The sequence below is a fragment of the Oenanthe melanoleuca genome, chromosome 1A (genome assembly GCF_029582105.1).
Source record: "Oenanthe melanoleuca isolate GR-GAL-2019-014 chromosome 1A, OMel1.0, whole genome shotgun sequence".
NCBI lineage: Eukaryota > Metazoa > Chordata > Aves > Passeriformes > Muscicapidae > Oenanthe > Oenanthe melanoleuca.
In genome coordinates this window covers 2,310,489-2,337,754 of record NC_079334.1, presented here as the reverse complement: position 1 = coordinate 2,337,754, position 27,266 = coordinate 2,310,489, and the positions used below count along the sequence as shown (strand labels likewise).

At 43.5% G+C, this 27,266-nt stretch overlaps 2 protein-coding genes and 1 long non-coding RNA gene across 3 annotated transcripts in view; 2 read left to right on the top strand and 1 right to left on the bottom strand.

Annotated features, from left to right (window-relative positions):
- Window positions 1-6,438, bottom strand: part of BCL2L13 (BCL2 like 13) — a 37,335-nt gene extending 30,897 nt beyond the window's left edge. The window contains exons 1-2 of the mRNA XM_056509174.1: window positions 6,223-6,438; window positions 1,137-1,297 (exon numbers count right to left, since the gene is read on the bottom strand). Of these exons, the coding sequence (XP_056365149.1) occupies window positions 1,137-1,257 (121 nt within the window). The 5' untranslated portion in view covers window positions 1,258-1,297; window positions 6,223-6,438. The remainder of the gene's footprint in view (window positions 1-1,136; window positions 1,298-6,222) is intronic.
- Window positions 6,439-7,384: 946 nt separating this feature from the next.
- ATP6V1E1 (ATPase H+ transporting V1 subunit E1) lies at window positions 7,385-18,449 on the top strand. The gene is made up of 9 exons (XM_056482490.1): window positions 7,385-7,593; window positions 10,990-11,055; window positions 11,952-12,061; window positions 12,540-12,606; window positions 14,403-14,492; window positions 15,772-15,840; window positions 16,243-16,337; window positions 17,184-17,271; window positions 17,840-18,449. The coding sequence occupies exons 1-9, from the start codon at window positions 7,561-7,563 to the stop codon at window positions 17,900-17,902; spliced, it is 681 nt and encodes a 226-aa protein (XP_056338465.1). The 5' UTR covers window positions 7,385-7,560; the 3' UTR covers window positions 17,903-18,449.
- Window positions 18,450-22,529: 4,080 nt separating this feature from the next.
- LOC130248616 (uncharacterized) lies at window positions 22,530-24,545 on the top strand. Its single transcript, XR_008839673.1, has 3 exons — window positions 22,530-22,697; window positions 22,789-22,924; window positions 24,278-24,545. It is a non-coding gene; the product is annotated as an uncharacterized LOC130248616 (long non-coding RNA).
- The last annotated feature ends 2,721 nt before the right edge of the window (window positions 24,546-27,266 follow it).

The window sequence follows — 27,266 nt, the reverse complement described above, 5'->3', positions numbered from 1 at the left end:
CAACAAAGGTTGTTATGAAACAAAGGTTTTTATCAAACAGTAAGGTGCCTCTCCTTTCATGAACCACAAATGCAGTCAAAGTGGAAGTAGCAAACATACCTTAAATATACTAAGGTTAATTTTATGAATTAAATATACTAACATTAATATAATGAATTATATATAATATAAACAGCTTAAGTGCCAAACTGAAAAGCAGTTTTCATAACTTCGATGTAATCTTTTCTTTTTAGGAATTTCTAACTTCATGACAGTTAAGTTCAGTAAATGACAGCATATACATTCTTAAATGATGGTTCAAAGAGAAAAAAAAAGATTCTGAAGACTGTCTGTGTTTGGTTTTGGGCTTTTTCATCCTCCTTTCATCAGAATATGTTCTGAATCACAGAACTAGTAGACACTAAAACGTCATTAAGAAGTGACAAGCCACCCAGGCAATCCTGACAAACAACATTGCTTAAGTGCTTGCCACCACAAAATAAAGAACAGTTTTACCCCCTAAGCTTATGTGAACCACAATCTACCAAACTTCTTTTATTCTGCCTTCTATTTATTTATTTAACCCCTTTTATCCACAAACCTGTCTTGGAAGAAACATCTGACTCCATGCAGTCCTTGGCTTCTCATAAATAAATAAATAAACAGAAGTAGCACAGACCACATTTCTGCTCCAGCACTGACTGACAACAACAGGAGCCTCAATGTAATAGGGCAAAACTATTTAGCACAGGAGATTGCTCAAGACACCACTCAGTTTATGCCAGTAAACACCACCTCACCTCTGCTTACTTCCACTTGTGGCCCAAAAAAACAGCAAGCACGGGCTGAAATTCTCATGATGGCTCAACAAAGGAAATGCACATCCATCCCCCCTAGCCTCAATTCAGCAATCAAAACCAGTGACTTGCTTCCCAAACACCAGTCAGCCCTGGCACAGCTCAAATTAAAACAGTGATCTACATACACACAGCTTTGTTTCCATCAGCATCTCTCATCTTTCCAGTGAAATGGATTCATTTTTCGCAGACCAAACCAAGAGCTCTGTCTCACACTCTGCATCCCGCAGGAACGGCCGAAGAACCCCCTGCAGACACAGCTGCACACGCCAGCAGCAGAGATGAGGGTGCAGCTGTTACCTGGAGCTGGAGCAGGAGGATGCTGCTGTGGCTTCTCCTGTGCCAGAAGGCCCACGTAGCTGAGCACCACGTACTTGGTCTCGCAGTGGAATCCGACGGGCACGGCGGCGGCGGCCGCCATCGGGGAGGCTGCGCTGGCGGGGACGCGCCGCTCTGGGAGGCTGCCGGGAAGAGCCAAGAGTTTTGTTTGCTGTTTGTAAGGCTGCAGCAGGTCACGAACCCACGAGCAATTATGTAACAATCCTGAAGCAATATCCAGGTTTCTGCCCCGATATCCCATGCATTATTTTAACGAGAAGCATGCAGAGTAAAGGTGGCTGAGCCCGGTGCAGCTCCTGGCTGCTGCCAGCAGTGGCACTGCTCACTCCTGCCTGCCATGCTCACACTCCAGGGAAGCAAAACAACAATCCCCAACACCTCCCGTCTCAACCACACACAAAAATACACCTGTTCACCTTCTGACAGGTTCTGAACACTTCCTTAACCACAGATGTGGTAAAAAGAGAAATTCCGAGGAGTCCTTCTTTCCCAAAGCCTCCCATGAATATTTTCTCTGCTTTCTCAGATTTGCTACTCAAAAATTGTAATGCAGAAAGAGTGACCACAATTGCCTCAAATTAATTTTACTGTGCCAACAGCAATGGAAAACATATGGTCAACAGAGTAAATTCCACATTCATTGTAGGGATTGGAAGAACAGATGATTGTTTGTCTTGGATTTCTCACCCAGACATTATTAAGTAAAACCAGAAATCCACACCTAACAGCAACACCTGGCCAAAGAACTCCTCCCTGTTTCACTGTAATTGTTTTGTTGTTTTTTTCAAATATCCAAATAAGACCTGCAGGAAAAACTAAGGTAGACAGAAATTAAAAACATGGTAAAAAGTAAAATCTCAAACAACAACATGGAAGTGGGGAAAAAGCCATGCAACAGATGAAAAGGATGTTTGCTATTAATCGACATGTTTTAGCTCTTTTTGTTTGGCAAAGTCTGGATAACTACTTCCAACATGCTGTCAACCTGATGGATAAATAATACTATCCAGGGGTTTCTAACAAACCCTTCAAGTTAAGTTCTCTAGGACTTCAAAGAGCCATTCCCAAACAAGCAGTGGCCCATTCCTGGCCACCAGAATGGATGTCTAAATGAAAGGCACACAAGAAAGTTTGTGCTAGAGAACAGCTACTGAACAGGCACTGAAAGAGCCAAATAATTTAGAGGCTGCAGCTGCATTTATAATAAAAAAAATTTATCATTTTTAAAGTTTAAAGCAGCTGGAATGAGCAAAATGCTATATACAGGGAAGAGAAACTGGACCATCTCAAGAGAGTTATGAATTGCACTGGAAATGCCTCAGGACTAAAAGAAACAATCTCAGGTTCCAAAAGCAAAGAACAAACTGCAAATGAAGCCTCAAGATTAAAAATAATAAACCAAGAAGGCAAAAGAAAAGCACTTGCCTGTGTAGCTATTCAAAATGTCTGGGCTAACTTCTAATCCCTCCTCCCTGAGAAGGAATTCAGATTAACAGCAGTTGTCCACTGGTTACTGTGGATAAACAGATCTTGAACTGTGCTGTGGCATGGTTGCTGTGGGAGTAGATAGCTTGGCAAAGAAAAATTCACCACCAAACTAAAAGCTGCAAAAGGAAAAGAACTGGTGTAAAATTGGCTGACTATTCTCTTTAGAAACTCCAGTTTCTGAAACCCATTCAGTTCTGAAAAGAGAAAAGGGCTCTCTCAGGAAGACTATGCTATGGCAGCCCTGCCTCTTGCTCCATGTATTTGAAAATGCCTAAAAGCCTTTACCAGGAAGGGTCAGTTGGGTCTTTGCTACAGCTTGAACCAAAGTAGTGAATTATATGCAAAGGAAACAATAAACTTGGAGTCAACACTTCATCTGTGCTGCCTCTTCCATCCCCCAAGTGCCCCATGGGCAACATATCCTGCTTCAGAAACCTAAAAAATCACAGCAAAGAAGCACAGCTTTAGCTCAGTACAGTCACCCTTGAGCCTCTTCCATAACTGAGATTTTCACAGAGCAAGAGGATCTGGAAAAAAAATAACTGCTGTGAAGACTTTAGGATCCTTTAACAATAGAACTGCTCTTCAGGCAACCACCACATCACACATTGACATCACCAGGTGTGAAAGGTGCCATTCACAGGAGAGCAAAAGCTCCCCAGCATGGTTCAGTTGTGGTTTGTTCAGTAGAGATCCACAGCCCTGAAATCAAAATGCTTCTCATAATGCCTACACAGTGAATGGGAGCCCTTCCAGACAACCTGAACTGATCTCTCCTGGAAAAATCAGCCTGACAGATGTCCAGAGACATCCAGAAACTGTGATGTGGACCAAAGAACAAGTCTGGATATAGAACAGAGATTATTCTTCACAATATAATTCCAAATCAATGCAGAAAATTAAATTAAAAAGTTGATCAAAACAAGCATGATATGCAAAGCAGCACAGTGCAACAGGGAGGCCTAATTGACAAAAATTACAGTGTGCTTGGCTCAGCACTTCTGAGGGGAGGAGGGGAGAAAAAAAACAGAGAGAGAGAATCAGACCACTACTTATTTAAATAGTGGCTACTGTTTCCCTGGGGAAAGAATGATAAAAAAAACCCCAAAATTACCTTGTGGATATATTTTAAGAAATAGTTTTATACTGAAATGAGAAGAGAGATTTAAAAACTTGAATGGGAAAGATCTTCAAATTCACATAAAAGAATACAAGGAGTGGAAGTGCACTTCAGAATCACTGGTCTTCCTTTGAGAGAAACTCACAGCACAGTGACTGAATGACTCGTTTTGGATTGCCAATGACTGGTTTTGTTTACAAAAAGGAACACAGAAATATTGACTCAGATACTGTAAATATCTCAGAAAAGGCCATTTTTCAGCAATGAGGGGGACTGAAAAAGGACACACAGCTTGAGAGACCAGATCAGAGGAAAGAGAGCTCTCTGCTAAAGGAGCAAAATGAAGAGAGTCCAGAAAGTGTTTTCTTAAACAAGTTTGTGCAGGAGATGCAAAGGAGCAGAGGAAATAAGGTGTTACACAGACTCCCTAAGCCTCAAAGCCAGGGTAAGAGGGCTGCTTCTGGTTTAACAGGTTCTCTGCAGGAACACCGTCCTTTAAAAGCTACACAGATCAACATTATTACCAATTATTCGCTACAAAAAAAAAAAAAAAAATCACCTTTCCCACCCTTGGGGGATAGAAGGCTGTACCTGTTGAAGCTTACTCAGCTTGTCCCTCCTCCGGCCCTGCTGTCACTTGTCTCATGTGGGCTGAGCTGCTCAAGCGACCTGAGAGCAGGAGTTGCAGCAGGAGTGACATTTCCCCATCTGTCACGTCCTAATCCAGGGCAGAGTTATAAATTGGATAATGGGCAGCAGCAGCCTGCCAATGAATCCAGCGAATATAATCCCCAGCCACGAGGCCGGGCTGGGTTTCAGCCCCATCTGCGAAACCCTCCTGCGCTCAGGACGCGCTCACCGTGCACGGTCCAGAGCCCAAAGCGCAGCAGCGCTGCCCCTGCCCACGGCAGCGGCTGCTTTGGGCACGGAGCAGCAGGCAACGGCCCCGGGGTTCCAGAAACAGCAGCGCTGCTTCCGAACAGCAGCGGCACAGCGCTCAGCCTGCACTCCGGGCGGAGTCCCGCAGAGCTGGGTGCCCTCCCCACCGGAGCAGGCTCAGCAGCTCACCCGGAGCCCCGGAGCCCCGGAGCCCCGGAGCCCATCGCCCTGCCCGGTGCCGGTTCAGCTGCTGCCGCTGCTCGGCCCGGGCCGAGGGCACGGATCGCTCCGATCGCTCCGGGGCCGCCGGCACCGGCTGCTCGCGGCCCGGGGCCTCTCCCGACACCGACCCGGGCCACGGGCAGCCCCTGCCGGCTCGGCCGCGCCCACGGCCCCGCTCACACCGGGCTCCGCACCAAACCCGCCCATTGCAAGGAGCCGCAGGTCCGCACAGCCGCACCCGCACCAACAGGATGGAAAACGTGCGGGCGCTGCAGCCTTAGCAGGAGGTTTGAGTGCGGATTTCGGGTGAGACCTGCATGCGTGGACTCGTTTAACCTTGCAGCAGTTTGTCTCTGAGAACACCTCCCATAACAGGCAGGGCTATCCGCAGCACCCAGTTGTGATCAACTGGGGAGATAAATCCTCCGGAGTACTTTTCCAACTGTGTATGAGGGTATGACTAAGAGATTGTTTATAATAAACCGAGAACTACTCAGTTCGAACATGTCAGTTCCTACTGGAAATGAATCAATACTGCAGCCACTTCTGATCCTCTGGTGGCACTTAAGGGATAGAAATACTGGAAAACATAATTGTTCTTTATCTGGACAGCAGCTGTAGCTGACCTTTGACAGAAACGCAATTCAGTGAGCATTCCAGGCAAACGGTGTGACTGCTCTTCTAGGAAGATAAACAAAAGCTGCGCGCGTTATCCGCTACAAATGTCCTCAGTCCTTCGCAGCTTCAAACCATCTCACCACAACACTAAATTATGACAAAACACTGCTTTTATTAACAAGCTCCCATTCACTTTCTGTCTCAACGTGCCTATTTGGGTTTAAGCATCCGAAAAAAGCCTTTCCAAGTTTCAGCAGCGCCAGAGCCGCCGGCGGGAGCGCAGCGTGAGCCCCGCAGTTACTACGGCGATGAATGAGATATTTATACCCGGGCGGGCGGGCACGGCGCCGGGATGAGTCACCGGCGGGGCCGTGCGGGACTCGCAGCCTGCGCGCTGCCGCGGGCCCTGCAGCGGGGGAGCCGCCGGCTCTGGGCCGCCGGCGGAGGCCGGCCAGGCGGGTCCGGGTGTCCCGGGTGTGTCCCGGGGTGTCCCGGGTGGAGCGGGGTCCGCCAGAGGGCGCGCCTGCCCCCGCCGCGCCGCGCGCTCCCGGTTCGCGCCCCCCCTCCCCAGCCCGCCCCTCGGGCGCGGGAGCGCGCGCGCGGCCGCCGCCAGTACCCGCTTCCCCCCCGCCCTTAAATTAATAAGTAAATGCAGACAGGTCGGTAAATAAATAAAGAAATAAGCAGCCGGCCCGCCCCGCTCGCACGGCCGTTCCTCACCTGCGGGCGCCGCGGGGAGGAGCCGGAGCCGGAGCAGCGGCCGCAGCTCCCGGGTCGCTCCCGCCGGGGGCGGTGGGCGGGCGCGCGCGCGCTCGCGCGCTCGGCCGGGGCGCGGGCTCTGCCCTAATTCGCCGCCGCCGCCGCCATGATGGAGGGGGCGGGGGCGGGAGCGCGGGGCGCCGCGCGTGCCGCGCGTCACGGCTCGCGCCGGGGAGAGGGGCGGGGCCGGCGGGGGCTCCGCCCGCGTGACGTCACCGCCCGTGTGGGGCTCCCGGTGCTCACGGGGACTCGGTCACCGGGATAAGCCCGGGTGCGCTCCTGCCCACCTGTCCCGTTTTACTCGTGGGTTCGGAGGAAAACGGGGCTGGACTCTTGGCAGTTCAGTCTCCGCGGCCCTGACCTCTAGATCATGTGAGGCTGAGTGAGTCAGAGCCCCAAACCGAACCCTCCCACAGGGCAGGGGGCACACGGAAAAGAAACAGAGTCTACGTATAACTGCAACTGTATTTGCTATTTTACTTAGTAATATTTATTTTGTTATAATATACATAATTCTCATTTACTATTATGTATTATTTCTTCTTTATTAAAATTTGGTTTTAATATTATTTAGATGGTGCCTGAAGTAAGAGTAAAGCGTTCTCCAGACCCAAAGTACACGCTGATTTCCAGCATTATAACGGCATTATGAAAACACAGCAAAGTTGCACACGTAGTTTTATAATAATTTTTTCAAGCAAAAAAAAAAAGCACAGAAAAAATTGAAATGGAAATAAATCAGGAAGAAGCATGAATATGACGAATACTGCATTTGACACTGATTTGTAAAGAAATGGTTTTATCTTTTCCACCAAATATTCCTGCAGAATGGAAATGGAAGTTGCCAATTAGAACAAACCAATACTGTTATAGATCATGAAGTTGGCTTAAACTGTGCCATAAAGAATGCTCTTTCTCGCATCTTTCTGTTTCTCCCGTACACGGCTACACAAAGCTACTTCAGGGCCTTACAGGCGAGTTGGTCCCCGTGTTTAACCTCTGTCCGCTGCAGGTTCCACGCACCGCAGTGTTTCTGTCAAGTGGCTCAGTTTTTACAGTGGCAGTGACGCGACACCTGCCCCGCCATATATGGTGGGGTGACATCATACAACACGGGCGTTCCTATTGGCCCAGAGGCGCGGTGGGCGGGGCGTGTGTCGGCCCCGCTCCAGCTGTGACCCGAACCGGATCTGATTCCGCTCGCGGCACCGACGGCACCGGGCGCGTCTCCTCGGGCCTGCGACCGCCACCGTCACCGCCACTGCCACCGCTACTGTCACCGCCGCCGCCACCGCCGCCATGGCGCTCAGCGATGCCGACGTGCAGAAGCAGGTAGGGCCGAGCGGAGCGCCCTGAGGGCCGTGAGGAGCGGGGCTGACCGCACCGGGGCCCGCAGTGCAGCGCTGGGCCCGGCTCTGCTGCTCTGCCGGGGCGCTCCCCTGAGAAGGGAAGATTGCTGAGGGGAAGGATCCTGGCTTGCAAAGAGCAGTCTTCGGACAAAGCCGTTTTTGCCCTGCCGGGGTGGATGGGCCCCACTGGGGAACTTCCTTGAGGCGTTTCGGTGGTATCTTACTCCAGATTGTAACGTGAGGGTTCGTGAGCAGGCTGTGTACTGTGTGCAGTGTTTAATTGCACCCCAAGGCGGGTAAATGCACAGCTTTAGACGAGTAATGTGTTTTTGCATGTCGCTGTGGTAGATGTATAGAGGTGAGGGCCAGCCTCTTCTTCCTAACCAGAGAAAGTGGCCTTAAGCTGAGACTGGAGATTTACATCAGATAAGAGACAAAAAAAAAAATCACTGTTAGGGTGGTCAGGCATTGGAATGGGTTGCCCAGGGCGGTGGTGGAATCACCATCCCTGGAGGTGTTTAGGAAGTGTCTGGATCTGAAGTGGTTTAGGGGTTTAAAGGTTACAGTGTAATGCTACCTTGATGGTTGGGCTGGGTGATCCCGAGGGTCTGTTCCAGCCTAATGATTCTATGCTTCTCTAAGGATTTCCCATCTATTTTATGCTTGTAGCTGTGTTACCTTCAGTTAGCTGTACCTCAGCATTTGGGTGGGCTGCTCAGCGTTCCTAAATGCCCTTTTCAGTTCTTCATCCTAAGCAGAGTGCTGCAGCCCGGCCTTGGCTTGCAGTGGAAACTTCCAGCCCTGAAGTCTGGCTGTGGACACTCCTCCAGAGGCAGGATGCCCTGTCCCTGTTGACTGTAAACACTGCCCTCAGCTAAAAAAGCTGCTTTCAGCTGGGTTGGAGATGATGTGTGGTGTTAAAGGCTGTGGGGATCCAGTCAGCACTGGTCTGGGTGGTTTCTTGCAGGTGATAAGCAGATCAGGCAAGTTCCCTTTGTCCTCTACATCACAAGTACTTGTGTCTCACTTTCTCATTCAGTAAACATAGTCTCTTGGCAAGGAAGCATCACAATAAAAGTAAAATTAGTAGGTTGCCTTTCTCCAGAAGGAGAATTGTATCATTGCATCGTGTTCCTTTTATCTGCAAAGCTTGGGGGTTTTTTTTCATGACACTTCCATGAAGATAATAAAAATAAAGCTGACATTAGGGTGGTCTTGCTCAGCCAGAATGGAGCTGAACTTCAAAGGTTAGTTCAGGCTCTGTCATGTCATAAACATGTAAAACTAACAGCATTGCACATCTGCAGGATTCCTGTCAGTGCTTTACACTCCTGAGCCCAGGATGATCCTGCAAACTGGAAAGGAGAGTGCTGGTGGCTGACAATCCTGCATGTGGATGAATCTGGCATGACCTTGCCAGCTGGTCCTCTTAACTCCTTGCCACCACACTTCCAATGATTGTCACTTGGAAAATCATCTCTGATTGAGACTTTTTCCCACTGACAGACTTGCTTTGTTATTCTGTCAAAGGTCTTTAATATATTTTTTTACATCTGGTCACTTCTAAAGCCCATCTAACTCTAGAATTTCCCTTGGAAAGGATAATCCCACTGCTCCTGATGGGAAGCCCCTTCTTCCTTTCTATAGGAAATACAGCTTTAAAATTAGTCTCTCATTTCCGAATACATTTTTGTCTGTGTTATTAAAACTAATCCTATTTATAGATGTTAAAATCTCGCTTTGTTACTCTCTTCATTTCTACAGAAAGAAAGAAGGGATTTCAGTACAGCAGCTTTTGAAGTAAATAACACTGTTCAGAAGTGGATTCCATATTAGCTTGCTTCCATCTCATTCCTTTTCTTTACACAGGGGATGTTTCCTGAACACCCAGAACTGTTAAAAGTGCTTTTCCAAAATTCAGAAACCAAACTAAACTGGAAGAAGTGACTCAGTAAGATAAAGGCTTCTGCTGCTTGGTTTTGTCAGTCTTCTTCAACAATAGGCTATTCAGCAAAATAATATTCTTATTTTAAAGGCCTCTCTTGTCCTTTCTGAAGGGCAGGGTAGGAAGCTGATTCTGTAGGTAGACAAGCACTTGATTGTCTTTGGAGACATGAATTAAAATAAAACCTGCTGAATTGAATTTGAGGATATTGATGTTACTGTTAATTTCTTCCACTGTGTTAACATGTGTTTAAAATCTTCCACTTGTCTCTTCACTTCTGTTTTTTCGTCTCTACAGGCTTAGTGCTGTTCTGCACATTGGCTCAGTTTTCACCTTGGCACCTTTCTAACCTCCTTAAAACATTTAATTTTAACATGAGATTCTATAAATAGAGTCTTTTGTGTGAGTTTATTCAGACTGGATTTTCTGCAAAATGTGTCTCATCACTAAGTGCAAGCAAAATGTCAGTAGGTTTTCATGGGGTGCTCTATCTGGCCATGGAAGTGTCTGTACCTCATCCCAGTTGCAGTTTGATTTGGAATGGGTCCTTCCAGTGTGCCCCAAATGGGAACCTGATCTGAGGTATGGTCACAGAAAGGCATGTGATGGATGAACAGATCTTGGTCTGATTGCTTTCCTGGTCTTTAAGCTGCTGGGCCTGGGCTCTGTAGTGGGCTCTTTGAGGTGGCTTCAGAAATGTTTTTCAAGTGGAATTTATTGGTTCATGTGGGTCTCTGAAGCAGCATGTGACATTCTTGGTGTGGTCTGGATCACAGAGCATTGCTGCCACTGTCTCCTTCCCCTCCAAACTGACCTTACAAGTCTTTACAGAATTTATTACAGGTTATTTATTGCAGGTTTTCAAGAGAAGTGTCTCTGGTGCTCAAAGGAATTTCTGGTTGTACAAATCTGACCAGAGTGGTCAGTAGCACTTTGTTTTGCTTTACTGTTCCCCTGTGGAAGGCCCAGGTTCATTCAGATGCCACCTATGATAATCTTCATGTTTCATTTAAATGTCACAACAAACAGACTCATTTTGCTGTGTGAGGACTTTTGAAGCCTGTGAGGTTTTTTTATTAATCCCAGGGGTGAAAAAGTTGGTTTCATTAATGAAGATTGCAAACACTTACTCTTGAGTTGGTTGGTTTGGTTTGGGTTTTTTTTATAGTTGCATACCTGAAGTGCATTCTTCTAATGGCAGTTAGTGGAAGAGCATTTTATAGAATTATTGGGGAAAATAGTTTTCTTATAATATATGTCAAGATGAACTGACTCTTTAGTGTATATGCTCAATTAAATTTCCTTGCAAAACAATATTACATGAGTTAGTAAATGGATATAGAGGATCTACAAATGAGGATATATGTACACCTACTTCCTCTGGTCAGTGTCCTTTCCAACAGAAAATATTTTCTTTCCTCTCTCTTGTTACAGATCAAGCACATGATGGCTTTCATCGAGCAGGAAGCCAATGAAAAGGCTGAAGAAATAGATGCAAAGGTAAAAATGGAAGTTCACTGTCAGTAAGTGCAGAAGGAAAACTGCATCTCACATCCTCCTTTGAAAGTTGCAGTCAGGGAGGACTAGAACACCTTTGTAAGCTACAGCTGATTTCTGTTTAGTTATTACATAGCAAAAAATATTATACCAAATAAAGTTAGCATTTCTTAGTTTTTGACAAATGAAAATGACTCAGAGCTGGTTTTGGTCAATGTTTTGGTGGCTTTTGACTATAACTGTATTTGTATCAAAGTTCACCCCTTTTTTACAGAACCAGAGGAGCTGAGTGGTAACGTGACTCAATTGGATTAAGCAGAACACCCTCCCCCACTAAATTAGTATTTAAGGCATGAGTTGAATTACTTGCAGAATGCTTCACTTAGGTTAAGCCACAAGAGACTGGGTTTAATATTAACCTGGTAATAGAGTATAGATGTTTGCTGAGGAAGGATTAATGATGCCTTTCAGCCCCAACAATCTGCATTGTACCACTACTGAAATGCCTTGGTGGTGTTGGACTCAGCATATGTGTTGCAGATAATATTTAACCTTCATTAAACATTTAGATTTACACAAGTATTTAATCAGTACCAAAACAGGTATTCCTGAAGATCTGCAAACAGAACTCAGAAGTTGAGATTGGATTCTCAGGTACAAGTAGGAGAATTATCCATGTGTTTTTACATTCTGTCTGGTGAGGCTTTACAAAAAAAAACTAACAGCTGTGCTGTCACCCTTATTGTGTAAGAATTACTTAAAGAAGTGAAGGGTTTTTACAAAGAACCATAAATTGTATCATCCTATCTTGTCTGTGAATATGCTCTTTTACATTTTGGTTCTGTTTTTTTCAGCCCAAGGAATCAATTTCCACTTCAGTTATTTAATTTTTACTGTAGGCAGAAGAGGAATTCAACATTGAGAAGGGTCGCCTTGTTCAGACACAGAGGCTGAAAATCATGGAGTATTATGAAAAGAAGGAGAAGCAAATTGAGCAGCAAAAGAAAATGTAAGTTGCTTGGGTTAGACAGCTGACTTCAGAGCCTGAGCTCCCATTTTGTTAAATTTATATAAAATTCTTCTTCCCTTGGGGGCAGGCAAATTGTAGACAACATATTCAGTTGTAATCATGAGTTTCTGTTTTTTTCTGGGGAGACATTATCAAAGCTGAGCTACAATGTTATAACTTAGTGTGATGAAAGAATCCTTCACATTTCTTTATGTAGTTAATGTCTAGAATTCTATCCTGCTCTGTTACTCTGGGACAAATGATCATGTTTGGTTTAGTTTGGCTGCATCTTCACCAAGAAAGGGCTTCTGCAGTTTAATGTTTTGTGCAAGTCCAGAAACACGTTCAAACAGGTGAACAGACATTGTTTTTAAGTGTTGTAGAACTGTTACCTTTAAATGCAAAGCATGCAGTTAAATGTTACAGTTCTTCTGTCAAAGGCTGATGGATTGACTCAACTTTATCATGCAACTTGCAGTCAGATGTCCAACCTGATGAATCAAGCAAGGCTGAAGGTCCTCAAGGCAAGGGATGACCTTATTGCAGTGAGTATCGCTGAAGTAAACACACAATCTGTTTCTGCCATGTGTTAGGAAATTGAACTATTCTTTAAAGAAAATATGATTTTTGACTGAGTGATGTTTGCTTTCAACATCCAAAAATGGCTTTCCAAGCTGCTCTGAAAAGGCCTTGAGGATTTAGTCCAGCTTTGCTAATCTCCTTATTTTCACAGTTTCCATTACCTGCTGTTTTAGGGAAATACATTGGTCTGCCAGGAACATTGCAGGCAGTGTTGTATCTGTCATTTGCACAGTAGCTTGTTTCTTTAAAGAGCAGCAACTCTCTGTTGCACAGTTGGTAGAATTTTGAAATTCCGTTTGCCTGAAGCAATGTTTATATGAAAAACCCAGCAAGGGGGCTTAAAACTGGGATTTTTTGTGTCCTTCAATGGCCCATAGTACATGTTCTGCTAGGTGACCAGTATGTGTATTGACACAGAGGGTGAGTAATCATTCATCAGGGCAGGTTACATTCAGGCTTGTGTGGGTGTCCTGTGTTTATCTCTCACCACTGGCAGTGTGTCCCCATTCTGCTCACTGAGCAGTGACCAGATGTGCTGTGCTCTCCCACCACGTCTCAGAAGTAGTTTGGTTGTTCCATGTTCTGTTAGATGGGGCTGTTGAGCTGTTGGAAAAGCCTGAGACACCCGTGGAAGTCAAAAATAAAAGATGGGATAAATGTTCAGGTTGATGCTACCATGAAAAAGAAGAGTTAGCAGAAGAAAATCACCAGCTTGACTCTTTAAAATGAGTTTAAAACTTCAGATTGTATTCCCAGAGAGGAGGAAGGTGGATTGCTCAAGGGCTGACTCTGTTGTGGTAGTCTCTACTGGGTAATTTCTTCCTCAATTATCTGCTGACTCAACCTCATGCTTCTGAGTAATTCTAAACACTCTTCCTCATTTTAAGACATTTGAAGTCACATGCTGCTCAGTCTTTCTTCCCTTATCAGATCTTTGGCTTCTTTAGTGAAGAGAGATGGGCAGTTCCAGAAATGCAATGTTACTCTAGGGAGGACAGAATAACTAGGTTTGACCATGACAGTAAATTTTGATAGTTTTATATCCTCATACTGATTGTGTTACTGGGCACTCTTTTTCAAAACACTGTGAGACAGGACAGGAAAGAAAGGTTTATACCAAATCACAGAGGTTTTTTTATCTGAAGCATTTCTGATGGTTCAGTTTTAGGAGCTCTGAGTTAACTCAAGTTAACTCAGTTTCTTTAAGTTTCTTAAGAATTCAATCCCATCCAGTACTGATTTGCTGAGTAAAGATAATCAAGACAGCTACTTCAAATTAAAAATAAGCTCTCTTTTAAATTTTGACTTGAATTTACTTACAATTAAGGAATACCTAACCTGAATATTATTTGGTGGAAAAAGAGATTGGATTTCTTTGCTCAACCATAAAGCATAAAGAAAAAATATTTGGACAATTGTATTGTTTCACATTAAGCAGTAATTTACTACGTATTTTGTTTATCTAGGTTAATGCTCTTAAGTACCATCCTTTTACTCCTGAGCTCTCCCTTTTTCACACAAAAGGAATTATTGTCAGGTTCTAATGAGGTCAGCCCAGGGCAGGAAGAAGGGAAGTGCTGGACAGGGATGGTGTAGCACACACAGAGATGGGAGGTCTAGCTTGGATGAACACCACATGGGGTGTACATTTACGTGTTGGAAGGGTGTGAGAGCTATAATGAAAGTACAGAAAGTTGGTAGGCATGAAACCAAATGCCAAATGGATGGGCTCTGCTGATCTGATTTCTTCTGAATGTAGGATTTGCTGAATGAGGCCAAGCAGAGACTTGCCAAGGTGGTGAAGGATACTGCCAGGTACCAGACACTGCTGGATGGACTAGTTCTACAGGTAAATATTTAAATAGTAAAAAATGGATCATTGCTGCTCTAGCCCCCCAAGTTTCTTTTTGTCAGAAATAGCCCTTTGAAAGTTACAGTTGTATGGGAGTCTGGATCAATTGCTGCTGAGTGGTCCTTGAGTTTTAAACATCACTTCAATATCTTTGAGTCTTGGATTCTGAACAGAAAAGACTGTGGCTCATTTTGAGGTGTGGGACCTGGTACACCAGCAGCAGTTCCATTGTGAGAATAACTGCAGATGTGCACATACATTTTGGGGTTCACACATCAAGCTGCTATAGGGATCACTTGGATCAAATGCACCTTTGGCCAAGGCTATTTCTCTAAACCTGTAAATCAGTCCATATCAGCTTTGAAAACCTTTTTGGCTTTTGAATCTTAATAAGCTTTGACAAATTTACTGTAGTATGGAGTGTGCTTGTGACAGAAACAGGTACAGAAACAGAAACCAGAGCTTTGCTTGCCTAGAAGAGCAGTCTCAAGCCCCAGAAATGAACAGCTGAAAGTCCACTGTTGGCCAGGTCAGTCCTGTGAGCTCTGGTGCCTCCTTCTGGCACAGTCTGATCCTGTTGCTGTGAGCTCCAGGAGCCACCCACAAGCTCTTATGTCACACTTGGATGGCACAGTTTTCTCAGTCGTGTCTCCTGCCAGCTTGTGCCTCCAACTGGCTGTTGTTCTTTGGCATGCTCAGGACTGGTGCTGCTGTACATCAAACAAACCATTCTTGTGGTTGCAAACCAGCCACACTTGTCTTGGCTCATTGTGTTAAATCCAGTGAGGGATCTGTGCTCACAGCTGGGCCATTGATGTTGATTGTAGGTGCCTTCAAACTGGAACTAAACTTATTCTGTTCTAGCCTCAGGTATTACCACAGGAAATGCAAGGCAGGGGTTCTTAGAACAAGCATCTGAAACTGCTGCATGTCTTCAAGACCTTGGATCCATGTTCAGCAGTGATCCTTATGTGTGCATGAGCATTAACTGGTCAACACAGTCCTGAGATTCCATATGTTTAGTTGCACTTGAGTTCCAAAAGCATCATCCCTCTTTGGGCTCTTCCCCAAACATTGGTGCTGTCCTCTCAGAATGTCTGCATGAGGTGAACTTGTGAGCAAAGATCTAAATAAATAAGGCTGATACTGTTGGGCTTGGGTTTCAAATTGATCAGCTTCTTTCCTTTCTTGGGGTTAAATAATTCTGACAAATTATTAATTATTGATAATAAAGAAAGTGTTGACTTTCTGAAGCTAAAATGGTTATTCCTTGCAGGGATTCTACCAGCTGCTTGAGCCCAGGTTAGTTGTTCGGTGCAGGAAGCAGGATCTCCCCATGGTTAAGGTAAGACACCTGGAATATTTTGTCAGTACCCTGCTCACAGAGTCTGAGACCTGATTATAGGTATTTGCTGCTCAGATCCCCCTCTGTGTGTGATATGAAAACAAGCTTTGCTGCTTGAACTTCTGTTGCAGCTACAATGTGCTTCCAAAGTTGGGGAACGTTTCCCTGCTTGGATATTACCTTGGAAACTTTAGACATGGCTACAGTATTAAGAGTAATAACTGGGTTTGGCTGAAGAAGCAAACTGAAATGCATTTGCTTAATTAAAAAAAAAAAAAAAAAAAAAAAAAAAAGAAGAGGCCTCAATCTCTTCATTTTATTAGCACAAGTGATTGAGTGATCAAATCCGAGTGCTGCAGTAGCATTTGTCAGTGCTAACTGGAGGTTTATCTTCTGTCCTAGACTGCTGTACAGAAGAGCATTCCCATCTACAAAAATGCCATAAAAAGGGATGTGGATGTTCACATTGACCAAGACAGCTTCCTGCCAGAAGATATGTAAGGAAAATGGGATTATTTTGTACAGGGCACTAACTTAACACAACTTTTCAAGCCACAGCTCACATTAGTGTCAGAAAATTAGGTGTGGAATGTCCTCAAAGTGGCTGTTGCTGTTCTTGTGGAGCTGGCACTTCTTTGAGTTTATCAGACACAGACTCTGCAGTTTTATCCAGACAAGCACTGTGTCAATCAAAAATGTGAGGAAAGGTTTTGTGCAGTCTCCAGGCTGATTCACAGTACTGGAGTAGGGAATAACTGTGCATAGGAGCTGAACCACTGGTCTTTTAAGGAGAGGTAATATGGATGTAGCCATGCTTTCTGTCTCAAGATGAAGCAAACTGAGTCCTAAGGTGCTGCAGGAGAGTCACTTGATGGGGTTTGTGTCTGTTTTGTCTGCAGGGCTCTATTTCCATATGGTATCACAGAAGTACCATAGACAAAGCTGTATATTCTGTCATCTTTATCTGTGAGCCAACAAACAATACTTCCAAGTCTTTTCCTCACTTTGCAAAATGTGACAGCTGTCTTATTAAAACAGAGTCTGAAGCTGTTTTGAAGGGACAAATTGCATACTCCACTTATATTTAAAATATGCTACTGAGGATCCTTGCACATAGCTGTGGTCTCTGATAACTCCAAAGATGCTTTGCACTGCTTCACTGGATCTCTTTGTGCTGATTCCTATTAAGACATGACCAAATAGGTTCTTTTTTTTAGGAAGTGAAATCTTAGCCATGTATCTGACATTCCTGTAAAAGCTGATTTGGTATTTATGTTTGCCACCTTCTGATTCTGACCGTGGGTTTCACTGCATTATTTCTTTTCTGTTTTGTCCATCTTTAGTGCTGGAGGTGTTGAAATCTACAACAGTGATGGCAAAATTAAAGTTTCCAATACCTTGGAAAGTCGTCTGGATCTTGTAGCCCAGCAGGTGAGTTTCTCCAACAGGTAAAGAAAATACAAATAACTAGTTTGTTCTTGTAATGAAATCCTTGTGTTTCCAAAGTATCACAATAGTGCATGGCATCAGATTTCAATAAGTAAGAAGGGATTTTTGAATGGAAATAAGTAAATTACTTATTGGTTGTGCAGCAAAAAAACCATGGCTTTCCCCAGAATGATTCCTTCTGAATTAAGCTTAAGCATAAAACTCTATAAATTATGGTACTGAAAGCCTTGGTTATGAGTGCACTGCAGTCGAGATGCTGAAATGCTGAGGCTAATTTGAATTACTGAAGGTAGCTTGAGTACAAACTGTGGCTGAGACCTATTACACCCAAGTGCAAAAAACCCTAGCTTTAGTGTCTCTTATGGTGCAGTACAGGCAGTGCTTTCAGACTATAGAGTAGCAAGCAATGTGTGATCAAAGACTTCAGAAAGCTCACATGAAGTGATTTGTTACTTTTGAGGCCAGCTAAACTATCCCACAGTGTCTGCAGGAAGAACACACAGCAGTTTCATTGCCCATTTCACATAGCTGATGTGTTCTTTCTCTACAGATGATGCCAGAAATCAGAGTGGCTCTCTTTGGTGCTAATGCCAACAGGAAGTTTTTGGACTAAACCTCTATGGGAGAAGGTGGGATCTGTTCCACTGCCATACTGAAGGGGATGCAAAAGCATCTGCTAATTTAAAATCTTGAAATTTTACATTACTGTGTCATCCAGTATCTGTTCTTCAATCAAATAATTTTGCATACCTGCTGTGCTTAGCCTCTCTGCTTGTGGTTAGAATGCCTTGCTCAAGGGATGTGAAGACACACATTCATCCAGAAGTAACACTAGGAAATGGAGGCACTTGGGCTCTTGGCTTTCCTTGCACTGTTGTGACTCTGTAAAGACAAGTGGTCCATTTAGGGTCACTCTCTTTGCTTTGGCCACGTCTCAGTTGTCTGATCTGTGAAGTAAATTCCTATGCTGCTGATGGCAAATCCCCTTTCAGTTATGGTCTTCAGTGTTACAGAGGGCATGTATTCCTTCCCAAGGTTAGTAGCTCAATTCATGTTACTTGGTCAGGCATTTCCTGTTCTGTATATGTGATTTAAAAAAAAAAAAAAGCCTGAGCCTGTAAAACTCTATTTATTAAAATAAAAATGCGTGTGTGTATGGAGTTCCTTGTCAGTTCTCTCTGGAGCATTGGCAGCAACCTTTGAAAAGTGGGATTGTTTGTATAAGGACTTCCTACCTGAGCTGTGTGTGTGAACTGTTCTGTGAAGCTGCAATTCAAGTGCAAGGAGTAGTGTCAAGCTGTTTGCAGGAATAACATTGGATTGTAGGCAAGGCTTTTGAATAGGAGCCCAGGATTCTGGAGCATCATTCTCCCTGAAAAATGGGTCAGTAGTTTTACTCCCTCCTTCTTCTGTCACTGGAGAGAACTACAATAACACAGCTGTGCTATTTAGATAAAACAAACACCATTTATTTCCCATCACAAGTTTGTTGCTTCTGTGCAGGAGATGCAAACTGTACCCTGACTGTTCCTAATGCTCAATTTGAGATTCCTTTCCTGGAAAATAGAAGCTGGTAAATTACTGCTTAAATGTGTTTTGAGCTTATCTTCTCTAAGTATTGCAGTGAATCAGGAGTGGTAGGAGTTTTACACTGTGCCATGAAGAGCATCTGCCAAGCTGCAGCAACACTGGCTGTAGAAAAAAAGGTAGGAAAAAATAAGGGGACACATGGCTTGGTTTGACACTGCCTTTTACACTCGTGATAGCATCTTGTCAAAATCAGGACATGGCATTTCCTAGAGCACAGATCAGCTTTGTCTTTGCCTTCAAGGCAGCTCTAAAAGGAGCAGCTCTGCAGCCACCCCTTCCCAGGACTGAACAAGTTACTTTTTGAACAAAGAAAGAGGGAGACTATCCAGGAGACGAGAAAACACACATACAGCAAGGGTGGGATGAGCAGCTCCTGCATCAACTCCTTCTCAAGCTGATAAACTGAGCCCATCCAGTCCAACCTTTCCTAAACAGCATGGGCAGCTGTTCAGCCCAGTTTCCAGTTGAGCTGAGGACAAGCAAGCCCAGTCCACGTGCCAGCACCCAGCAAAACATGCCAGTGCAGAGCCCCACTGCAGAGGTCAGATTGCCCCACACACACAGAGGTGCTTTCACAGCTTGGTGTGGGAGGTCTCTGCTGCAGCCTCAGCTCACCCTCCTGTCACCCTGGGACAGCTGCAAGCCATGGACAGGGGCCAGGCTTTTCCTCCATGGCCACCAGACCCCTCCCTGCCCAACAACAAAAGCACAGCAACATAAGAACAGCCTCACCCAAAAAGAGAAAGGCCCCTGTTTTCTCCTTGTGCCCCTGACAGACAGATTACATTCTTTACAAACTTACAATAATACAAAAACAACCCCCATGTTACCCAGCTTCAGAAAAATGAGTGGATGTAGTGGCATGGGCTCCCCCACTCCCTCCCCAGCAATGCCAAGTGAAGCAGCAGTGAGCCACTCTCCTCCCCCAGAGGCATTAAACCAGTGGAAAACCCACCCCTCTTCCATGTGCTCTGCTGGATGGATGGATGGATGGATGGATGGATGGATGGATGGATGGATGGATGGATGGATGGGGCTCAACTTTACCCAACTGATCCCTTCCCTCTCTGCCTTCCTAAACACAGAAGCACCAACCAGCTCTCTCATGGCTACCTAAATCAACCCACCAGTCTGGGAAAGCAGGAATGTGGCATAATGAAATACAGAGAGCACCTTGCTTCCCACTGAGACTGTGAAGACCCCCCCAAGTGTGTTCCATAGCCATCTTAGCACTAAAACAGGACAGGAAGGTCAAAGTTGCACTGCTGCACGTTATTATTGCTCAGAAAAAGGTCAGGCAGTAGTGTTCATTGATCCATTAAGGAGGAGAGACAAGAGTTTTCACAGTCTATGCACAGGCATTTTTAACCTAAACTCTCCTGCAGGCAGACGTGCCAGGATCATGTGTGGGAGCCCTACAGTGGGACCAGGAGCAAATCCTTGAGCTGGCAGATGGACAGACAGCACTGGGCCTGGGTGGCAAAGCTCCTTCCCTGGTGCCAAACCCCCTTTCCTGGTGCCAAACCCCCTTCCCTGGTGCCAAACCCCCTTCCCTGGTGGCAAACACCCTTCCCTGGTGCCAAACCGCTTTCCCTCTTGCTCTCTCCTGGATGCACTGTTCACTTTGAAATCCACATTTCAAAAAGAAGAAGACCCTTGCCAAAAGAAATCTGGGCCATGGCTGCAAATGAAGGAAGAAGAATGCAAGACCAGCAGTGTTAGATCTACAAGATGCTCCATGGTCTCTCAAGTCCTGCATGTGAGCCAAGGTGAGACAGTGACCAGAAAGGGAAGGGCACAGCACAGTGACTTCAAAGGTACACTGGGATGTTACTGTCTAGTTTCAGATGCATTAAACCCTGTCCCCAATTTCCCTACCTAGGGGGTGGACTGAGCCTTGCCCTGCTTGTCCTGAGGAGCAGAGAAAATTTTTAAGTGAGAAAGACATTTGTAGAATGCTTTGATTGATTCCCCCCTCTGTGGTGCCATGGACAGTACCCAAATTTATCAACAGGCTGTGGATTTTCAGTACTTACTGAAATAATTTCCCTGCAGCAGCTGCCTTTGGAGTGGTTGCAAGACACCAACTTTAGTAACACTGAAATGAAACTTTTCACCAAACCTCTGAGAGCAGGGCCAGAAATTCATTGGAAAGAGTCCCCAGAGCTATGCCCACTGAATCCCAAGCAATGTTCTAGTTTCTCCAGCACGGTGGTGCATTTGCTCCCCTCTCTTTGGGACTGCTCTGCATCCTTAGGGATTCCTGTTGGGTCCTAAGTGAGGCCTTTGGAGCTCTCCTGGACCTCAGTGGCTGTGCCAGCACCTTGCTGTCAGTGGGATTCCTCTCAGAGCTCGTGAGCCCCCAGACCTGTGATTCTTGGTGTTGCTGAAAGTTGATGGCAGGGCTGATGACGCATTCCTCCACCCCCTGAGAGATGCAGAGGCATCCAGTGTGAGTATTTAGTGCACTCAAGGGGAATTTTTGCCAGGTGCCTTTGTACAGACAGATACAGGTACCTGTGTCTGTGTGTGCATTCATGTGAATTGATTCAAATTCAAGTACAACAGCAATGCTGCTATCTGGAATGGTGCTATTAGGTCACTCTGGTAATTGTAATAAAATCAATTGAATCACTTTATAAATATTAAATTAGTCAATGATTAAGTGCTGCTAAGCCCTTTTGCACCTTACCCTTTTGCACCATTACCCTTTGCACCTTTACTTTTTTGCATCTCTGGTCTCCATGTCCTGAAATTATTCTGAACTGATTCTAATCTGATTTTCCTTTGTATGCCTCACCTGTGTAGTAAGTAAAGGAGTCAGTCTTGTCACTGAACTCTGTTAAATTACATCTTTACAAATTTGTGTTAAAACCTGCTTTCACTAATACCTTTGGCAGTGATTCTTTCAGCAACCTAACACATTCATTTTGCCACATCCATGAGCACAGTACTTTAACTGTGTTCAGAAGAGCCTTAAATCCTGTAAGGGCTTTCTCCAGTTCACCAGTTGTGCACTCTGCTTGCTGCTTATTCCTATTATTATTATTATTATTGTTATTATTATTGTTATTATTATAGGATTTTTTCCCTTCTCTTCTTCCTTTCCTCCTCTGAATTTTGGAGCTCTTCCATTGCAGTTTTTTTGAAAAGAGCTGAGACAACACCTTTGATCCAGATAAGAACCTTGACAGCTTAGACCACCTGAGATTAGCCATGCAAAGCTTGTGAAGAGTGTAAAAAGTTGTGATGGCTGAGGAAATGTACTGGCCTGGCAGCAATCCAGCTCTTTTTGCACTCTGAAGTGTTGATGGAGGCCCTTGTTTCTGGGCATGAACAAACATACACCAGGGTGGTGTCCAACAAACCAGCTGAGAAGATATTTACATGTAGTAACTGGGAATAGTTGGTTTTTAAATGCTGTGGGTGATGGTTCACTGTTGTCATTGCAGCTACAAGAGAATTGTCAGTCTTGTATTTAATGGCCTTATTAAAAGAGATGCTGTTGTGTCAAGAAGGATGTTTATTGCTGTATTAGTGGGAGGGTGAGTTAAAAGCAGAATAGTGGTGATTGTAAATATGCTCAGGTGACCCTGCAGCTGGGAATGACTCTGATGAACCTGTGTGAGCAGCAGCCAGTGCTGCCAGCATGGACAGAGTTCAGCAGTGCTTTGCCTTTTTGTCTTGTGCCTCTGCCCAGGTGCTGCTCCAGGCATCCCCTGCTGGGTGAAGTGACAGAAATTAATGTTCCCTTTGTGTTCTAGTTCTGAGTTTGTGGCTGTCCCAGCTGCCTGGGCTGACTCACACACGTGGAAATGGTGAGTAACCACATTTATGGAAACAGAGTTTGTTTTTGCTACACTCTAAGTTTAAATTTTGTAAATTTATCTACAGACCTGTATCTTACAGCAGTTTTCAGCGTGGTTGGTGCATGTGGGTAAAAAGGAGGGGTTCTGTAACTGTCTGCAGATCAGTCTCCAAATGGAATTTTACAGCCTTCTTTGGCAAGAGAAGACAACCACGTGCTGAAACCAGTTCAGGGCAGGTAAAGTGACAAATTTATTTTCTTTTATTCAGAAAATCAAATTATTAATAAAGCTGGACTATGCTAACAATCCTGTTACAAAGAGTGCACCTTTTAAATACCTCTAGGAAGAGCAGCCAACTTAACCATGTTTTAAGTAAAAAGAGAAAAAAATATGGGGTTTTTTTCCCCCTTTTTTTCACTATTAGAAGTGTAAGAAATCTTGAAAAACTGTCTGCTGTTATAAAAGAATGAAAATGTCAGGGTGGACAGAGTGTACTGACATTCATTTTTCCATTTTGGCATAATTTGTTCTTGATGTTAAGGCTGGAGATATGTTCCAACCTTCCTAATGTATTTATGTGACCCCCACAGAATATTAGCATTACCTGGATGTCAGCTGTGGACTTTCAATAAATAAGAAAGTATTATACTTGTAGGTCTTTTGAATTTGAAAATTAAATTGCAATGTTCATACCTAGTGCATATTCTTTTCTAAATTTTCTTTATTTCTTCCTTAGGCTGATAATCTATAAAGCCTGATAACAATGCTTTGGGAGAAGCAATTTATTGCAGATCTTTAGTAAATTGGAAGGAAAGTGGAATTATAACTGGTGGGGAAAGCAGGGGAAGGCTTAGGAGTGGCTTCTGTGTAGGAGGTGCAGAGTGTGAAATTAGACATGAGAAAGGAGGGATCCAGAAAGGAGAGAGGCAGGAAAAACAGGGAAGCCATACTCCTAAATGGAAATGTGTTTTTCACCTGAGTCCCACTGGAAGCAACAAAGTACTTTGAAAGGAAATAACCAAAAGCACAGTTGCTCTTAAACTCATTTTATGTTTGATCTTTTGCTGACATTGTTTCCTTATTGACATCCATGGAGGTTTCAAAAGCAACTGAAAGCAGCTGTCTGCTCCAAATTCATGCTGAAGCCATCAGGAAAAGTGGGATAATCTTTCCCTGGAATGTGCTTGAGACTAGTCCAGCGTGTCTGTTCATCACAGATTTGAATCACCAGTTGCTGCAGTGGGACATGTGCTGGAGCAGCTGCATCAGATGAGAGTGCCCAGTGATGCATAACTGGCTTTACCAAACCCAAACTTGCCTCTTAAATACACTGGTATTTATTGTCCTTTTTTTCTCAGGCACTGACAAGGTTTTTCTCTTTTAATATTTTAGAGGATTACTTTCTTTTGAAGAAATAAAGTTCAAAGTCCATTGATTTAATTTCTTATATCTATTTATATTGATATTTTGTGACAGTGTATTAGGTTAGGTGATTTTAATGCAGTGTACTTTCATTAAATGATTAAATTGATATAGATTACCTTTAAAAATTTGCCTTATTGTTTTTTTTCTTGTTTTCTTTTCCTAAGTGGCTCTGGGAAAAGGTGTGCTTTACCTGAAAGCTTTTTGTTTCTACAAGGAATTGTATGATGGCTGGTGCTTTTTCTGTCTGTACATGGCCAGAAGTGTCTCATGCAGAGAAGGACAAAGAGTCTGAAGTAGCACATGAAGAAAAAAGACAAAATAGAAAGTGGAGCACAAGAGCATCATGTTTAGGTGAGGCTGTGTGTACCATAGGCTTTGGTCATTTAAAACCCCTTCCCTCTACTATTTCCAAGTAGGGAAGAAAAGAACATTGTCTTAAGAAGGCTCATAGTTAGTTTTACTTTATATAATTATTTATTGTTTATTTGTTTATTATTTATTAGAGGATGAGTATATTTCTACCTTCTTTATACCTTCCTAGACCTGCAGAGGGTGCAAAATCTCCACATTGCTTAGAAGAGAATTATTTCATTTTCCTGTACTTTTCTCCTCTGGTAACTTGTAGCAATGCTTCACCAGCACCAAGATGATCACTAGAGATGTCATTGTAACCAAAAAGGAGATAAAAGCATTTATTGCTGTAATTAGGGCTGTTGCCATTTAATTTGCAGAAGTGTTTTATTCTTCCACAGCTGAACCTAGTGCTCAGCAGTTTTCTCTAGCCTGGTGCAGTTTGATCCCTTGTCATTTTCTCTCTTTCCCTAATAGTGTGCTTTCCTTTTCATCATCTCTGTTTTTCTGCTTTCTCTTTGATTTTAATCTGGGTATTTCTTCTGGATAATGGTTTCTGATGGAATTCTTGCTTCCAGCTTAAAGTGGTTTCTTTCATATTGTGCAAACAGTGGAGGTGAATGACAAACTACATGGCTTTGGTTGCACATTTTATTTTCACACTATTTCAGCAGTCTCTAGAATAACAGAATAAAACATCTGAGACATTATTATGATTTCACTTCATTATTTCCCCTGATTTAGCAGAGGTCTTCAATGGGAGAAAGGGTGACAGCAATGTGTATAGGTGAAAAAATCCTGCTTTTAAGGTGTAGGGGTTTTGGAGTAAAGCTTTTCTGCTTTCAAAGAAAGCCATTCTGTTCTGAAAATCAAAACACATGCTTCACCACCACTCAATTAGAGTAGCATTATTAGGGAGAGAATCCCTCAAACTTAAAACACCTGTCAAGGTGATGCCTTGCTAAGACCCAAGGTGTCAAGGGGGGGGTGAGAAGATTTTAGTGTGTGGTGGTAAAACTTGTCTAACTTTCCATGTTTCATAACAAGGATTTCTTTTTCCAGTTTATTTTTGTTCATTTGTGTTTTGTTTTGAATTCAGTCTTCATAGCAGCTGTGGAAGGGCTGGGTTACAATATTCTTGGAGGCACAGCAGCCTTTCAGATTGGTAGGATTTACAAGATCAGCCTTTGTGTAGGAATGAATGGGCACTGAAATCTAGATCTCTGTATTTGCTCAGAGTTCTTTGTGGGGTTCTTTTGAAGCAAGTCTCATTAGTTTTCTGACTGTAACAAAAACTTCTTTTGCATTGACCTGCTTCTATCTCATCTTTGGGTTGATGGGGAAAAAAAAAAACCAAGCAAAAAATAATCAATCAAAAGAACTAAAATAAAATCAACCAAAGATATCAAGAGACAAGATTGTGCTACCCTCATTCTCTGTGGCTGCAGATGATGTTGGTACTGGACAAAACAGAAAAACCTTGAGGTTTGTCCTGGTCCTGCTGAAAAACAGTAAGAAAATTTCATCTTGCCTCTGATACCTGCCCAGTGCAAGTCTTTTGGTCAGGAGTTTTGAAATCAATTGCTTAGGTAGTGTAATTTGTATTTGGAGATCTTTAATAACTCTGATTAAGTCTGGGCATGCAGTTTTCTAAGATGAAAAGGATTAATTGTAAATAAATTGTTTGATTTGAAGACATTATTAGGATAGTATAGCAGTAGCTGTATTAACATCATAATGATAATCTTGTTGTCTTCTTTGATTCCAAGAATTGCAAGGTCTAGACCTGCAAGGAAGAACACAGCATCATTGTATAATTTGGTAGAGAAGTACCACTCTTGACAAAGATTAAGGGCTTGGGGCCTGTTATGTGCCCATCTGCAGCTGTGCTATAAAGCAGTGATATTTGTATTTTAATAGTTTAGAGAGCTGCTCTGTGGGACCAGCTGAGACTTCAGCTGGGTGCAGCTCCAGGCCAGAAGTTTAGGAGAATGTGCAATTATTTCAACAGTGCAGTAACTAATACTTTTTTAAGCTTGGGGTGGTAAAATGGAAGCCAAAGGGGTTATCTGCACCCTTGGGTAATATTCTCTGTACCTAGGACAATTTATTGTTTCCACATATTGTCATTACATTCTTTATTATCAGCTGACACTTTTGGAAATCTGGCTGTAGTGTTAATTTTATTTTCCATGTATCCTAGGGCATGAGAATTGACAGAGAGCTTTGCTAAGAGAACAAAAAAACTCATTAATTTTAGTCCTTTTTGCTGAGGTCTTTGATTCTTTCATTTTTCCATTAAAAACTCTACTAAAGAAACTGATAGAGGTTAGTGTGAATTTGGCAGTTTGACATCCATTAGAAGTGGAATTAGTTATAGGGATAAATAAGCCTTTTAAAATAAAAAACTAGATCTGTGAGGGATTGGCAGTGGAAAATAAAGGGCTTAATTTGCAATCCATTCCAAGCATGCTGCCTCCAAGGGACTTAATTAAGCAACAAATCTCTTATTGCAAGAAATTTTATTTATAAAACCTGGAAGGTTTCTGGTGTTCAAGTGGTGTTCCTGCCATGAATTTACCATTTGAAAATGCAGAGCATGTTTCATGTGTACTTGTGTTTGTGAAGGGAAGGGATTTTTTTATAGATGGGAGGGACAACTTTATGGAAAGGCAGGTGCTGCTGCCACTGGAGCCCTGGAATTCTTAATGGCAGCTGTAGTCACAGGCTTGTAGCAGAGTGGATTGTTGAACTCTTTTTTTTTTTCTTCCTCTCCTCTCTTTTTTTTTTTTCTTTTTTTTT